This window comes from Caretta caretta, chromosome 8 (assembly GCF_965140235.1).
Source record: "Caretta caretta isolate rCarCar2 chromosome 8, rCarCar1.hap1, whole genome shotgun sequence".
Lineage (NCBI taxonomy): Eukaryota > Metazoa > Chordata > Testudines > Cheloniidae > Caretta > Caretta caretta.
This window is the reverse complement of record NC_134213.1, coordinates 94,003,820-94,021,159: the sequence shown is the minus strand read 5'-3', so window position 1 is coordinate 94,021,159 and position 17,340 is coordinate 94,003,820. Positions and strand designations below refer to the sequence as shown.

Below are 17,340 nucleotides of genomic sequence, written 5' to 3'. Positions count from 1 at the left end.
GGCCATTTAACAGTCAAATGGCAATGTCTGTCAGGTTGACAATGTCCCTTTAACTATCTTACACAAGTAAAGAAACAAGACTAAATGTTAAAGGGGAGGTAAAACTGACTTTTTATGCTAGTGTTCTGTAACTTAACATAAATGAAAAAGAGCACTTAAAAATACAACTCAATTATTCAAAAAGTACCTACATGACTTTTCCCGTTTTCTTATGTGGACTGTAAAACAAAAAAAATAACGGTGACTGCTGACCATCTAAGCAAATATATATTTTAAAGAAAGTCTCATTCCTGCCCCAAATTTCTACTATTTCATCATTTCTTCCGCCCCCCCAAAAGCAATTTTACCTTTTCACAGATTTTTTGTCACCTTCCTTTTGATCAAGCCATATTTTTTCTGGAAGCGATTTATTAGATAAGTAATACCTGTAATCTTTACTAAGGAATTTTTGGATACACAGAACAGAACTATATACACACAAAAATTCTGATAAAATTGTCACTGGTTTAAAATACTATTGAGTTAAACAAAGGAGGAAGTGACTGTTTGACTTAGAAATCATGTGAGTATGTTGTTTACAAATAAACTAGACATTCTGCTTCCTCCACAGCCTGTTTTCCCTTATGACTTTGACACAGTAGTAGGACATTTTCTTCTCATCAATGTCAAACGCCACAGCCTTTTTGCAATTCAAGTCTGAATAATTTATTCCCATGGCAAAAACATTCTGTACTGACATTTTGTTGTTCTTCTGTAAAGTACTTCACTTCAAAGGAAAAAGGACAGAAAAACAGAGGTAACTCACATTTGTTAATAGGGTCACCAACTATTTGGGATTAAGTATCTCAGCAACATTAGGAGCTCTCATATTGTCAAGAAGCGTGAAGTGTTTCTCAGAAGTGGCATTAAAAGAGCTCTTGCAATGAATGGGTATTTTTTACCACTCAAGATATGAGTGAATGTGAAGTGAAAAAATCTGGAGACTCATGAAGTTTGGGGCACCTGAACTTTATGGATGTGTATATGAAAATTCCCTTGAAATACAATACTTTGCAGTTATATAGACTCTGTCATCTGAGAAATGAAATGTGCTTTTTATGCATTAATAATCCTCACAACACCCATATGAGGTATTACTACCAAACCCATTTTAAAGATGGGAAATAGACACAAAAAGGCTAAGGGTACATCTACGCTGAAAAGAAAAACCTGTGACACCAAGTCTCAGAACCCAGATTAATTGACTCAGGCTTGTGGAGCTAGGGCCGAGGGGCTAAAAATAGCAGTGTAGAAGTTTCCCACGACCTGTAAGGAGGGAGGTCTCAGAGCCTGGGCTCCAGCCCAAGTAGGACCGTCTACACTGCTATTTTTATCTCCGCAACATGAGCTCCATAAGCCCAAGCCAATTGACCCAGGCTCTGAAAGTCGGTGTTCCAGGTCTTTTATTGCAGTGTGGACGTACCCTATGAGACTCGCCAAAGCCTGAGGAAGCTGAGGGTTGCAGAGTGGCTGAACAGGGTACTGAATTCAGGTGTACTATCTCATACTTCCATGCTCTAACTACTGGAGCACAATGCTTCAAGTTCAGTAAACACTAATCTCTTTAAAAAGAATCCACTATATATCTGCTTCCTACTAGGACAGAGGATTTTATTTTGCCCTAAGAAAGGAACAGACATATAAGCAATTTGATAAAAGGATACTCTTCTTCCAACAACATTTTCTCAATCACAGCCCTGTTCTCTTCACTAATGTTGCTATCCAGTGTCCATGGCTGGAAATGACAGACATTTTTCAATTATCTTCTTTGACACACAAATATCTAATACTTCCTCTAAAGCAAAACCAATCACAGGTTGATTTTTTTTTTTTTTTTTAGAAAAGATAAAAACATTAATTTATGTTCTCAAGTGGCTAGGGAAGAAATACAAAGTTTTGAAAATCTCTGTGAAAGATATACCATTCATTTAAACACAGACAAACAAACCAAAAAGACTATTTCCTATAAACTACTTACAAGGCTGTTATCCGTTCTCCAAGATGAATCAAGGTAGTGATCTTGCAATAAGCCAGAAGCTATGTTTTCATAGTCTCTGTAATAAAATTTTCAATCATTTTAAAGAAGGAAAAAAAGTTTTGAAAGTTCATATAGTCAGTAATGCAAACACTTTAAAAGAAAACAGGTAACCTTGTCAGAACTGACATAAAAATTTGGACTTTTATAGTGTTACTTGTATTCATTAACATAAGAATGACAGAGAGATTCTAAAATTAAAAGGGGTCACTTATATTTTGTAGAAATATTATGTAGGGCTAGCCTTTCATAAGTTTTCCATTGGGCAAAGTGTAAATGGCCCCCTCACAGAAAGGGACCTAACCTTTTCTTCAATATTTTTCAAACTGTTAGGGCTCTTACTAACAGTACTATCTCTCCCTTCATGCTGTAGAATTATGCATAAAGTATCAGCAAAATCAATTTCTGTTTTACTGAAAAGTTAAAAATTTTCTTCCAAAAAAGACTGAAAACGAAGTGGGAGCAAAGCTGTGAAGTATAAAAACACAACACAGGCAACAGAGTCTCGTAGTTGCTAGAAGACAGAAGTTTTATTTTCAGCTGTCACTGCCTTCTTGTGTGATCCTCATTTAACCTCTCTATCCTTCAATTTCCCCATCTGTAAAATAGGAATAATAACCCCCTTGGTAAAGGTGCAAGATCCCTGGAGGAAAGGTGCTATTTTAGAAAAATGTAATTCTTAAGGAAAATCAAATATCAGTCTTTAATAAAAAACAAATAAACAAGACTGATAACCTTCACATGTACTAGTATTTAGGGCTCAGCTGTACAATGTGATACCTCATGGCATTAATACTTTAAGAAATCCAGAAACAAGTCCTATGGTTATAGAAGCTCTCATTTTAGTATGCTGCATATGTATGCTAAGTAAGGTAGTGGAAGGAACACTTTCGACTAATAAGCTTTTTTTTTTTTTTGGTTTAGCTGCATTAAGTAAGAAATATTACTGTAATTGAGAGGAAAAAGGACAATTCCTCAGAGAACTGTTTTGAAAAATATTATGTATTCTTAAAAGCTTTTACATTCCCCTTCAGAAAGGGACAAATCTTCTGAAAGTATTCTGAGTTTAAGATGCTGCTGCTGTATGAAAAATAAACACATCAGCATTTGATTCACTTAGAAGCCATCACTTGAGGTTGATGATGAGGGTAAAGTATCATCACCTTCCGCTAAGCATAAAAAATTGCACTGAGATTACAAAAGGGGAAAGAGACTGAGGACTGTGGGGTCCCAATGCACATGCAAATCCTTTCAATAAAGGGAAAGCAAAATGCTAAAGTGCCTGGACTTCCTTTATGATCATAAAAAGTAACAACGAGTAAAGAGTTTTTTAAACTTCTCCATCTCTTTCAATGATTCTGTGAAAAACTATTAGCTCATTTACCCCAACATCCTGTCACTCCAGGATTGTTATATCTGTCGTTGCTTTGTCCAGTGTAATCTTGTCATTCTCAGGGCAGGTCTACACATAAAAAGCAGCAGCAGCGTAGCTGCACTGATGTAGCACATTTTTGAGAATGCTATTACGCTTCTCCTGTTGGTGTAATCCTCCTCCTTGAGAGGCAGTAGCTATGTTGATAGGAGAAGCTCTCCTGTCAACATAGTGCTGTCTACGCCAGGGGTTAGGTCAGTACAACTGCATCACTCAGAGGTGTAGATTTTTCACACCCTGAGTGATGTAGTTATACTGATATAAGTTTGTCGTCTAGACCAGGCCTAAGTGAGGCAATTACTATCGCCCTGGGGAAATTACCATACAAACTAATATTTTACTGCTGAAAAACGTTCTCTGATATTCAGCATAAGAGTTACTTAGTTCAACTTCATCTAATTACTAGGAAACTCACCCTTCCCTGAAAACAATTATTAGCCACATGCCCCCCTGAAGTGCTGCTGAAAACAGTTTAACTGCTAAACAAGACTAAACTCTTTTCTCCCACCAGTTCCAGGTACCCCAATGCAGACAATATATCAGTTTCTTAGAGCGGAGAAAGCTCTAATTACAGGTCCCCTTGGTACATACTTAAAAAAAAAAATTCATCTACCTACATAAAATACATTTGACCCAGGACAATCTTTTCAGGACATATACAAAAAATGTGATTTTAGGCATCAGAAAATTTGAGAACCATGAAGATGGGCAATGCATGCAATACACACCCCAGGTTACAAACATCCCACATGGGCTCCTTATACAAAACAGTTTTATTTTATAAAGCACCTGTCACACACACTATGGCTTGGTCTATACTAAAAAGTTATATTGGCATAGATGTCTCAGTTAGGGGTGTGAAAAAACACACCCCTGAGGTATCCATGCCAACAAAACCCCACTAGGGATGCAGCCATGTTGACAGAGGAGGGCTTCTATTGACATAGCTAACTTTATTCCAGGAGGTGGTGTTCTATGCAGACAGAAAAACTTGTGTTGGCAAAGGTCATCTCTATACTACAGGACTATGCCTCAATAGTTATGCCGGTGTAGTGTCTGTAGTGTAGACATACTCTTCATCCCAAAGTTGCTCTGGAGTGTTCAGCATAGATGCAGAAGCAGCTTATTAATATGAGCAAGAGAAAAATTAAGAAGTCTAAAACAGGAAAGGTGAGACAAGTGAAGCAGAGCTACAAATGGGCAGGTCATATTCAGTTTTGCCAACTCTCACGTCTTGCTATATTTTTTCATAAAGCCCCAGCTTCTGGATTCACGTGCTTAGCTCAGAACCTCTCCTCCCCTTTGAAATCAGACGGGACGTTTCTAACCCTCATGGTTGCGCCCAAAGCTCGAAAACGTGACCTGAGTGGCCCCCTGAAGGCTCAGAAACCAGCCAGTAAACACAACTGGCCCAGAATGTATTGTTCTTTTTCAAAATCGTTACTTTCACACCTATGGGGTCTGAGGCCTGACTCTGGCTTTTCACACGCCTGGGGCAGGCAATGGCGTTTCTATGGCACCTTCTGCCCCCAAGCGCTCTCCACCGGGGCCACTGACACACCGAAGCGCAGGGCCCGGGGAGGGGGGGGGGGGAGACGCTCTGGCCCCTCCCGCGCCCCCCCCCGTCTGACGGGCTGTGCCATGGGAGGATGCCGTGGCCCTGCCGTCCCGGGAGAGAGGCCAGTTCCCACCCGGGCATCCCCTCGCCCGTGCGCTGTCCAGCCAGCCCGCCTCGGAGCGAGGGGCGCCCGGGGCCTGCAGCCGCGAGGGGGCTGAAGAGGAGGGAGCCCCGATCTCCCCACAGGGGAGTCTCCCCGCGCGGGTGAGCGGCGTCTCGGGGGAGGGGAGGGGACGAGAGCCGAGCTCTCCCGGGGGCGGAGTCTCCCCTCCCCCACCGCTCACCCCCGCAGCGCCCCGCCGGCCGCGGCTGCCGCCGCATCCCCTTCGACATCCACATCCGCCTCCTCCGCGGCCGCCATGGTTCCGCCGCGGCCGCCGTCTGATCGCGCGAGAGAGGCGGGGCCACAGGACCACCCCCTCTCCCGCACGTCCGGCCCCCCCTCCCGATGCAACTGAGCGGGCGCAACACTTTGAGCATGCGCAGGACAACGCTTGAAGCCGTGCCCGATGCTCACAGTGCCCTTCCATGATTCTCTTTCTACCCTCTTCGCTTCCTGAGTCAGTATCTGACTCTCCTCGCCTGGCGGAGGAGCGGGGCGAGGGGGGCGGGGCAAACACCGGGGGAAAGGGGAGCGACGCCCTAAGGGAAGGGGAGGAGAGGGGCAAATACCCAGGGGAGGGGGAGAAGAGAGGGGCAAATACCCAGGGGAGGGGGAGAAGAGAGGGGCAAATACCAGGGGAGGGGGAGAAGAGTGGGGCAGCGGAAGGTGCAGAAGTTCAGGTTTGTTGCTGATTCTCTCCTCTCCCCCGCAACCCCCCCCCCCCCCCCGTCTTCTCCAGCTCACCCTCAGATGTTCATCCCCCAGGTGTTCAAATCCAGCACCCTCCTTTCAGGATAGGTCTCCGCCCAATGCACCAGCCCAGTGTTCCCCCTACCTCTGCCACGTCTTGCTGGCTGCAGGGTAGAAGTGCCGTGCAATTGAAACAGTGGCTGTCCAGTGCCGCTCGCCTTTCTGCTCCACTTGGAGCTGTTTGAATCCTAAATCAGAGTCACTGTGGCTGGAGATGAAAGTGTCAAAGACTTGGAAGTAGATTAGGCTCCTGGCAGGTTTAGGAACTGGTCTGGTCTGGTTATTTCCTACTGATGTAGTTAGAATAGCGCAAACTTCTAAAGTAGACATTGTAAAGTGCCAAGCACAAGGGGGTCCTGATCCCTGTCCTCCTTGTACTCCAATATGACTAATACTGCAACAATATAAAGCAGAGCTTATATCAATGCAGTTTATTCCGCTAGTTATCTACGTTAGGGTCTACATCAATATAGTTGCAGTGGTGCAAATTTTCCCAATGTAGGCAAGACCCTGGTCTTCCTATCGCTATCCAACAGTGCGCAAAAGGGGGATGGAAATCTAGAATCCACTGCTTCAGTCATGTGCTTCTCAAAACTAAGGGACAGGTACCCAGAGAGTGCTGTAACTGAGACAGTTTAGGACGGTGATAATGTGGATATGAGGCAAAGGTTCTGATTCAGCATGGCTAGTGTAGATTGCTGAATTGTTTGTGCTTTAAGTGGTTCAATAATGAGTGATGCAAGTCAGTAGTGTATGTACAGCATAAGTGAATGATCATGGGCATAGAGGACATTAGAAACAGAACTGGAGGTCAGGAATTCCTGTCCGAAGCTAGACGTGCTAACATAGCTACTCCCAAGCACGACCTTAGTGTAGTAAGCCATACCAGTGCGTGTAACTTTTTACATCAGTGCAGCACATCTACAGTAAGGGTTTCCATCTGTGCAGCTATATCAATGTATCCTGCAAAAAAAAAAAAAAAAGCATATGGACAGGTGCACTTTCTAACCTTTTTATAAATTTAACCTAAATAAATAAATTAAATAGAGAATACTTGGTTAAAATGTGCTCCATTCCATTAGGTTCATCTTTGGATTTGTGAAGGCATTAGCTCGTAATATAATGGGAGTTCCTGACCGGGTGAATGGACATTTAGCATTGTCTTCTCTGAATTGAAAATAAAAAACCATTCCAACTGTCTGCCCTCATTGTAGGGATTGCCAGTGAGCCCAGCCAAAAGGGGAACATGGGTTGTCTCGGCTAGAGTAAATTACATCCCAAGGAGTGTGATCTCTAAGAAGTCTTATGCTGTAGGATGATCAAAGACTCCACTCACCCTGGGCTGAGACTATGAACCTTGGCTATGAAATGCCCCTGTTGTCTTGGAATAAAACTCTGGCACAAGGAGCCCTTTCACTTTCATTGGAAGTGAGGCTGTGAGAAGCTTTTTGTTTTTATTTAGGGAGCTCTGGCTGCATGAAGCCTCTTTCCTCTGGTTATTTTAGTTTTGAACCCTGGAGGAATTGTTTTTTTCAGATGGTCTTGGCTTTCCAGATCTGTTTTTCAGCTCCATAAGAGACCTTTTACCCTTTGTGCTAATTAGATCAACAGGGATAATGATGGGGATGGCAAAATACAGCAAGGGTAAGGATCGTTATCAGGTAAAATATGACTTCAGATTTGGTTCTATTAAAAAGCTTTTACACAATTACCGACCAATAAAAATATGTCCAATTTAAAGAAAAATCCACAGGAAATACTAAAATGAATGAACACTTCACTTCAGTGTACGCAGTCTAAACATTTCAGCTTTGTGCTAGAACATGTGAGCTTGAAAGAAACTCATTGCAAACAACTGTGAAACTAACTAGTGTGTTTTCACTGTCCATGCTGAGAAAAGCAAAAAGTAAATAAACGGCATAGTGACATGTAAAACAAAAATTTATTTTTATAATCTTAGTTGCTGCTTGTAACATAGGAAAGGAAATTTGTGTAACAAACATGATTTTAACCAAACAGTAACACTTTAATTAAACTTAAATATACTGGTTAATATTGTATTTGAATATTTAGCACTTTTTGACTAACCCCAACCATTATTGGCCAACCCCAACCATTCAAAAATCTTGAGTCAGGCTCCAGAAAATCTTGATAGATCATCTTAAAAGTCATGAGATTTTAAAAAATAATAAATCTGGGATTCTTATTTTATTCTGATTTTTGAGCCTGTACTGTTCACATCTTCAAGCTTTACTTCTCATCAGCAAGGGCTAGAAACCTACTTATTTTTTAACCTAAAAAATGAGATTCTTTCGTGCTCACTTGACTCTTAAAGCTGGGTCTCTAAGACAGACACCAAATATCATGAGATTCATAATAAAATCAAGAGAGTTGGCAACACACAGTAGGTCAACAATGAGCTTTATATCTTTATGTATATGTATATATTTACCATCTCTGATCATTAGCTTATTTTTACTAGCCCCAGCTTCATTCTTAGTTATCCCTATATCAATCAACCGTGGCCATGTATATATGATTTTAAAGTCTGAAGTAAAGAAGTGGTATCCTATATATCCAGATTGTATGAAATTATAATCTTGCACATAAACATTTTTAATGTATTCCTCATCACAAATTCATCTTACTAACTTTTTCTTTTTCAAAAGAGTTACAATCTGAGCTTGGTTGTCACTTGTGCTAAATTCTGCAACTTGCAGTGGAGTCTTTTTGAGGTTATTAGTGGCTTGTAAATTTGCTTTCTCTCCCTGAGACCAGCTGACAAGTGAGTTTACGGCGTTAAAATGACCAGCCTTGCAAGCACAATGCAATGGGGTATCCTTGTTGTTGTCTAAAGCATTAATGGTTGACCCGTTGCTCAACAACAAATGTATCAAGTCACTGTGTCCATGTTCTGCTGCAAGATGCAGTGGAGTCTTTCTCCAGATATTTTTATCATCAATATTTTTATTCTTCGCTGCTGTCAAAAGGATCTGTACAATCTCTGCATTGCCTTTGATGGTTGCATAGTGCATTGGTGTGCAGCCATCCATGTCTTTAATTCCAACTTTGGCCTTCTGGGCTAACAGAACTTTAACTGTATTGAGATGACCTCCCATAGCTGCAGTGTGAAGTGGGGTCTTTTTCTCCTTGTCCATTGCATTGGGATCAGCATTAAAACTAAGAAGCAGCTCCACCATTGCATAATCTCCCTTTTCAGCAGCAAGATGTAAGGGTGTCTTTGACTGCTTATCCTTTACATTAACGTTGGCTTTGTGATGCAGCAGCTGTTGAGCAAAATCAACATTCCCTCTTTGGCTTGCGACATGCAAGGGAGTGACTAATTCCTTAGTGACAGCATTAATTTTGGCCCCAGCATTGATTAAAATGTCAACTATTGACCCCTTATTATGAAATGCAGCAACATGAAGTGGGGTTTGCTCTCCCTGGCTTGTGATGTTAGCATCCATCCCTTTGCGGAGAAGCAAGTTTGTGATGGAGACTGCCCCCGCTTGAACTGCCACGTGTAAAACCGTGTTTGAGTTGGGCATCTTCTCCTCCAAACTAGCCCCCTTTGCAATGAGAACTTCTGCAGTCTCTGTTTTACCCATTTCACATGCCATGAGTAAAGGTGTGGACTGCATTTCATTGTGGGCATTGATATCTGTTCCTCTGTCAACTAAAGCTGCTACAATGCCATGCAGGTTCTTCTGGACAGCTTTAAAAAGAGCTGACACCATCATTTCAGGGGACAATCCTTTAGAATATTCCAGCAGTATTCTGACTATGGATTGTTTGTGATTATTGAAGGCTACATCAATGATGTTAGAGTCAATGCTGGCTCCAGCTTCAAGCAACACCTTTACAGTTTTCTCAGATCCCTGGGAAATGGCATAACCCAAAGCAGTCTGTCCCTTCTCGTCCTTTGCATTAGCTGGGGCACCATTCTTTAAAAGCATTTGTGCCAGGTTGCTCTCATCTTTGAGAGCTGCCTTGTGTAAGAAGTTTTGCCAGTTCTTGTAGCATCTTGCTTCTTCTTTCAGGATCCTCTTCAGTATGTGAGTGTGGTGGTTCTGAGCAGCCAAATGAAGTGGGGTCTTGGCTTCTTTATCCAAACTGTATATGTAGGCATCAGCTTGGAGAAGCACTTTCACTGCATCATCCTGGCATTTTTCAACGGCCCTGTGCAGTGGTGTTCTTCCTTTTTTATCCTTTACATCTAGTTTAGCACCTTTGTTAATTAAATATTCAATTATTGCAACATGTCCATTAGCAGCTGCAATATGCAGAAGTGTTTTATTTGAGGCGTTTACTGCATTAATATCATTCTCCTTCAATACTTTTGCTAGATCAGAAAGATCACCTTTAGCAGCTGCATCAAAGATACTAACAGCATTAGAATCATCTTTCTTAGGCTTTGCTGCAGGTACATTTTGTGTTTGTTTAACTTTCTCTTTAGTTGCTCTTTCTTGCTTTGATAAAATCTGTCTAGGAATATCTTTCTTCTCTTGATGTTGTTCACTGGTCGTTTCAAGCCATTCCTTGTCCTTTTCAAGTAGATACCCTACCAGTTGTCTTCTAGCATCTCCAATACTTTCATTCACATCACTGACATACTTTTTTACTCTGTTATATAGATTTGGCTCCACTTGTTTTAGACATGGATAAAAAAACAGCCTGCAAGCTCGCTCACCTTGAGAAACCAGGATATCCAAAACCCGGGAGTTCTTTGCTGTTCGTGTTCTGTAGTAGGACATAACTATTTTTTTCTCTGGTGTAAAAATACCATTGTCTATCATCCAGTTAAGAATATGGTCTGGGTTGTTTATGCCTTCTACCAGTTCTTCCTTTTTTGTCTTTAGCACTTCTATGGCATATGGATTTGTAAACAAGCTGTTTAAATACATGATGATATGAGTAACTTCTCAAAAATTGATTAAACTATCATTTGAAGTTGAGCTTGACAGTGGAACAGCAGAGCAGGATCACATTATTTCACAAATTCTTTCATAAATAACTATACCAACAACTGTAGTTCAATTAGAAATCTCTGAAGAATACTGGGAAAGAAATCCAAAACGCCTCACCTTTAGTTTTCCATCTTTGTTAGAAGTTCTCTGATTCTCTTTGCTATTCCTTAGCAACAAGTAGAGTTGAGTAACATAACAAAACAAAACACAAATCCAAATAATAAATGTATTCTGTCCAATTACGGCTATTTTGCAAAAGATGGCTCATAAAATTAAAGAGGAAAAACTGCTTTTCTGAAGTTGGTAGGTAAGCAGCATATCTTTGTTTACCAGGTTCCTCTTAAGGTATAAACTTTTTTGTTTGCTTCTTGTAGGCGGCAATGTAACCAATTTGTCAAATGTGACAAAAGAAAATCAGCAGCATAGTTACTGTTGCTATAATTACATTAGCCTTTGTGTAAAGTTAGATAAAATTGTACACACTGATAGCTACGTAGGGGGAAACCCCAGAACATACAAGAATTCAAATAATAACAAAACACTAAACAAAAAAACAAGCGATTAAAAAAGATACAGCCATTCCAAATTTGTTTTATAATTTCAAGATCATAAAACATTTAAAATATTTTACATTTATCACATAATGATGCACATTTAATATAAGCTTATGTTTAACTCATGACTAAACTTCAAGTCTTCTCAACTTATTTCATAGGACTTTATTCATCAGTAAATTTGGGTCCATATGTAGTGCTGACTTCATCAGTTCCTTAGACTTCTGCACCTTGGCATCCTGAAAGGACACTAAATTGGTGTGTCAGATTTTTCAGGAAGGGAGATTACCTTCTGCTTCCCATCCTGATATAGACCTTTTAGCTCTACCTTCTTTTAATTGAAGCCACAATTAATGACCCTGCAGTACTCATCAGATAATTTTCTAGTCACGTGTTTGACCAACAGCGGTGGATCAAGGTGTGATTCATTGTGTTGGGTCTAGAACAAAAGTAAATAAGGCCCCAAACCTGAAAACACTTAAAGTGGTTAATTTAAGGAGTAGTCCCATTGAATTTAGCTCTTATTTAATACTTTTTATCCATAGATTTCAGAGTACTTTACAGAGGAAGGTGGGTACCATGATCCCAATTTTAAAGATTGGGAAACTGAGGCTGAGAGATGACATGACATGCCCAAAGTCACACACCAGGTCAAAAGCAGAGTTGGAAACAGAATCTTTATTAAAGCCAATGGGAGTTTTGTTATTGACTTCAGTGACAGCAGGATTTCACTCCATGTCTCCTGTCTTTCAGTCCAGTGCCCTAACTACTGGATTATGCTGCCTGTAAAAGAAATATTTTCTGAGTATGTATGACCTGTTACTAATTTTTAACTCTATCTCTTTTAATTTTCATAAATAAGTTTGTAAAGGTTATTTTAGTAAGGAAATGGTTTATGGAAGAAATATGCATTAAAAGGTTTTTTAATATATATTTTGACAACAAGCCAAGCAAGCTATTCAGCAGGTATAGCAGCCAGTTTCAGAACTCAATAATTCCCCTGAATTACAAAAACTGCTGACACACCACAGATAGTGAAACCTGTACCATTTGCAGTAGTTAATCATTGTATTACCACATAATAGGAATAACTGTAGTCTAGTGAACTAATCACAGGCCTAGGATTCAGGTGACCTGAATTCTGCTCCTAAATCAACCAATGACTCCCTTTATAATCTGCAAAGTACTTGGCCTCTGGCCCCGATTTAGCAAGATGCCTCTTTTTAAGCATGTGAATAGTCCCACTGATATCCACCTTGCTGAATAGGGACCTCTGTGCCTTAGTTATCCCATCTGTAAAACAGGGTAATAATACTTCCACACATTTGTTAAGCCCTGTGAGAGTCAGAGATGGGGAAAGTGTGGTGCAAATGCCAAGTATTATAGTTATAAAATATCAGAGGGTTAGCTGTGTTAGTCTTCAGAGGAACAGCCGTGTTAGTCTGTATTCGCAAAAAGAAAAGGAGTACTTGTGGCACCTTAGAGACTAACCAATTTATTTGAGCATGAGCTTTCGTGAGCTACAGCTCACTTCATCAGATGTATACCGTGGAAACTGCAGCAGACTTTATATACACACAGAGAATATGAAACAATACCTCCTCCCACCCCACTGTCCTGCTGGTAATAGCTTATCTAAAGTGATCAACAGGTGGGCCATTTCCAGCACAAATCCAGGTTTTCTCACCCTCCACCCCCCCCCCCCCCCACAAATTCACTCTCCTGCTGGTGCTAGCCCATCCAAAGTGACAACTCTTTACATAATCAAGTCGGGCTATTTCCTGCATAGATCCAGGTTTTCTCACATCCCCCCCACCCCCATACACACACAAACTCACTCTCCTGCTGGTAATAGCTCATCTAAACTGACCACTCTCCAAGTTTAAATCCAAGTTAAACCAGAACATCTGGGGGGGGGGGGATAGGAAAAAACAAGAGGAAACAGGCTACCTTGCATAATGACTTAGCCACTCCCAGTCTCTATTTAAGCCTAAATTAATAGTATCCAATTTGCAAATGAATTCCAATTCAGCAGTTTCTCGCTGGAGTCTGGATTTGAAGTTTTTTTGTTTTAAGATAGCGACCTTCATGTCTGTGATTGCGTGACCAGAGAGATTGAAGTGTTCTCCGACTGGTTTATGAATGTTATAATTCTTGACATCTGATTTGTGTCCATTTATTCTTTTACGTAGAGACTGTCCAGTTTGACCAATGTACATGGCAGAGGGGCATTGCTGGCACATGATGGCATATATCACATTGGTGGATGTGCAGGTGAACGAGCCTCTGATAGTGTGGCTGATGTTATTAGGCCCTGTGATGGTGTCCCCTGAATAGATATGTGGGCACAATTGGCAACGGGCTTTGTTGCAAGGATAAGTTCCTGGGTTAGTGGTTCTGTTGTGTGGTATGTGGTTGTTGGTGAGTGTTTGCTTCAGGTTGCGGGGCTGTCTGTAGGCAAGGACTGGCCTGTCTCCCAAGACTTGTGAGAGTGTTGGGTCATCCTTTAGGATAGGTTGTAGATCCTTAATAATGCGTTGGAGGGGTTTTAGTTGGGGGCTGAAGGTGACCGCTAGTGGCGTTCTGTTATTTTCTTTGTTAGGCCTGTCCTGTAGTAGGTAACTTCTGGGAACTCTTCTGGCTCTATCAATCTGTTTCTTTACTTCTGCAGGTGGGTTTTGTAGTTGTAAGAAAGCTTGACAGAGATCTTGTAGGTGTTTGTCTCTGTCTGAGGGGTTGGAGCAAATGCGGTTGTATCGCAGAGCTTGGCTGTAGACGATGGATCGTGTGGTGTGGTCAGGGTGAAAGCTGGAGGCATGCAGGTAGGAATAGCGGTCAGTAGGTTTCCGGTATAGGGTGGTGTTTATGTGGCCATTGTTTATTAGCACTGTAGTGTCCAGGAAGTGGATCTCTTGTGTGGACTGGACCAGGCTGAGGTTGGTGGTGGGATGGAAATTGTTGAAATCATGGTGGAATTCCTCAAGGGCTTCTTTTCCATGGGTCCAGATGATGAAGATGTCATCAATATAGCGCAAGTAGAGTAGGGGCTTTAGGGGACGAGAGCTGAGGAAGCGTTGTTCTAAATCAGCCATAAAAATGTTGGCATACTGTGGGGCCATGCGGGTACCCATAGCAGTGCCGCTGATCTGAAGGTATACATTGTCCCCAAATGTGAAATAGTTATGGGTAAGGACAAAGTCACAAAGTTCAGCCACCAGGTTAGCCGTGACATTATCGGGGATAGTGTTCTTGACGGCTTGTAGTCCATCTTTGTGTGGAATGTTGGTGTAGAGGGCTTCTACATCCATAGTAGCCAGGATGGTGTTATCAGGAAGATCACCGATGGATTGAAGTTTCCTCAGGAAGTCAGTGGTGTCTCGAAGGTAGCTGGGAGTGCTGGTAGCGTAGGGCCTGAGGAGGGAGTCTACATAGCCAGACAATCCTGCTGTCAGGGTGCCAATGCCTGAGATGATGGGGCGCCCAGGATTTCCAGGTTTATGGATCTTGGGTAGTAGATAGAATATCCCAGGTCGGGGTTCCAGGGGTGTGTCTGTGCGGATTTGATCTTGTGCTTTTTCAGGAAGTTTCTTGAGCAAATGCTGTAGTTGCTTTTGGTAACTCTCAGTGGGATCATAGGGTAATGGCTTGTAGAAACTCGTGTTGGAGAGCTGCCGAGCAGCCTCTTGTTCATATTCCGACCTATTCATGATGACAACAGCACCTCCTTTGTCAGCCTTTTTGATTATGATGTCAGAGTTGTTTCTGAGGCTGTGGATGGCATTGCGTTCCGCATGGCTGAGGTTATGGGGCAAGTGATGCTGCTTTTCCACAATTTCAGCCCGTGCACGTCGGCGGAAGCACTCTATGTAGAAGTCCAGTCTGCTGTTTCGACCTTCTGTTTCGACCTTCAGGAGGAGTCCATCTAGAATCCCTCTTTCTGTAGTGTTGGCAGGGAGACCTCTGTGGATTAGTATGTTGTTCAGAGGTATTTTGGAAATATTCCTTGAGATGGAGACGTCGAAAATAGGATTCTAGGTCACCACAGAACTGTATCATGTTCGTGGGGGTGGAGGGGCAGAAGGAGAGGCCCCGAGATAGAACAGCTGCTTCTGCTGGGCTGTATCCACAAAAACAACAAGGAGTCCAGTGGCACCTTAAAGACTACACACCACACCCATGAAAGCTTATGCCCAAATAAATCTGTTAGTCTTTAAGGTGCCACCGGACTCTTCATAGTTATAAAATACTCTACAAAATTACTTGGAAGGAATCCATGAAAAAAATCCAAAGAGGGAAATTAGAAAAATCTTTAGTAGTTTGATCAATGTGGTGATACTCTTCAGATCTGCTGTAAGTACAGTAATTAAACCTCCAACTGTGAATATTAAGTGAATCTATGGTGAAATACACCTAGCTGGCCTCTGGGTGGAACATTTGAACAATTTATGCCCTGCTTCTGTTGGGAGAAAGGCTATTAAATGTAGTTTGGAAAAAATAATATACAACCTACTGGATGCAAATCATAATCTGTTACATATTACCGAATACCTTTCAATTACTTCTGTATCATGCATGTGAATCTGTGGCCATATTAGCTACCATCATATTAGCATTCACCATCAGGACAAGAACCACAGGTTTGCTAAGAAAAGTAAGAAAATAACTGGAAATACCCATATTATTTTATGAATTACATTTTAGGGTTGCATTTTTTAAAAAAAGTAATCCTGTACTGTAATAAGTTGTCTTCACAATTGTCTCTGATGGGGACTGGATATATTGTTTTCTATTCATCAGATGTCAGGAAGGTTAATCCCTTTAAAAGTTAACTTGTGCCATTTTTTGTTGGTGTTTTCTTCGTGATGTATGAAAAGGACTTGAAATATTTCCCCTAATTATTTTTTTCTGCTTCTTTTTCTACTGGAAATTAAGTCTTTCTTTGTCCTGAAAGCCTCAGTGAAATGACGACATCACAAAAGATCATAAAAACTGAGTTATTGAGACACTGAGAGGGACAGGCATTCCTAGACTATTTAAATGGATATTAACAAAAAGAATTTTAATGTATATAGTGGTATCTATTTAACTTACTGATATTTGGAGAATGGAGATCTATGTTAAAAATTCAGTATCCTTGTCCTTTCAATTAAACATGAGACCACGTGCTTAAAGACATCCACAAGGCTCTTCAACAAAACCAGGGAAAACCAAGCTTGATATTCCTGATATATCTAAGAAAGAAGCCAGTAGGAGGGGGAGACAACTTTTCTGCCCTTCCTTATATAACAAATAAATACAAACTAAAAGACATAAGCCCAATTTTTTAAAAAGTCCTTTCAAGGGAAGCTTTAACTCTACAGGCTTCTGTAGTTCCATGCCTGTGAGGACAATTCCTCATTCAGATAACTTTAAAAAAGAAAAGTAAATGACTGACTTCCTCCCTTACCACCCCTCATTGTTATATATCATGTCAGGACCTTTGTGTGTGGCATCATGGGGCTTTAACAGCATAGTTTATTTACATTTGGGAAATGTTGGAGGAATTTCCTACCATTGCTAATACCAATTCAGCTTCATTAGCGATAGCAGTCTTCTGAGCCCTAGTGAAGATGGGCTGCAGGTGGTATATTAAGCAACATGTCAATTAAATATAGGCTGAGGGTTAGATAACATAATACTTAAAATGTGAGCAGCCCACACACACTACGTCTCTCAGTGGATCTAACACCACTGGCGTTAGCTACAGTGTAAAATTTTTGCAAAATTTTCCTAGTGGAGACATGGCTATGAAGTATCTGTAACATCTGAATGTAGGATGTGGGCAATCCATTATTGACTC

The 17,340-nt window shown here is 41.2% G+C and overlaps 2 protein-coding genes across 6 annotated transcripts in view; both read right to left on the bottom strand.

Annotated features, from left to right (window-relative positions):
* LOC125640909 (histone H2A deubiquitinase MYSM1) overlaps positions 1-5,515 on the bottom strand; it is a 40,839-nt gene extending 35,324 nt beyond the window's left edge. For 4 of the 5 annotated variants that reach the window (XM_048860026.2, XM_048860027.2, XM_048860029.2 and 1 more), the window contains exons 1-5: positions 5,409-5,515; positions 2,018-2,093; positions 1,704-1,774; positions 348-425; positions 192-218 (exon numbers count right to left, since the gene is read on the bottom strand). In XM_048860026.2, the coding sequence (XP_048715983.2) occupies positions 192-218; positions 348-425; positions 1,704-1,774; positions 2,018-2,093; positions 5,409-5,485 (329 nt within the window). In that variant the 5' untranslated portion in view covers positions 5,486-5,515. The remainder of the gene's footprint in view (positions 1-191; positions 219-347; positions 426-1,703; positions 1,775-2,017; positions 2,094-5,408) is intronic. The other variant, XM_048860030.2, reaches the window with a different exon arrangement.
* A 3,101-nt stretch (positions 5,516-8,616) lies between these two features.
* Positions 8,617-10,884, bottom strand: LOC125641860 (CARD- and ANK-domain containing inflammasome adapter protein-like). The gene has a single exon (XM_048862374.2). It carries the CDS (start codon positions 10,882-10,884, stop codon positions 8,617-8,619), a length of 2,268 nt encoding a protein of 755 aa, XP_048718331.2.
* Between the last annotated feature and the right edge of the window lie 6,456 nt (positions 10,885-17,340).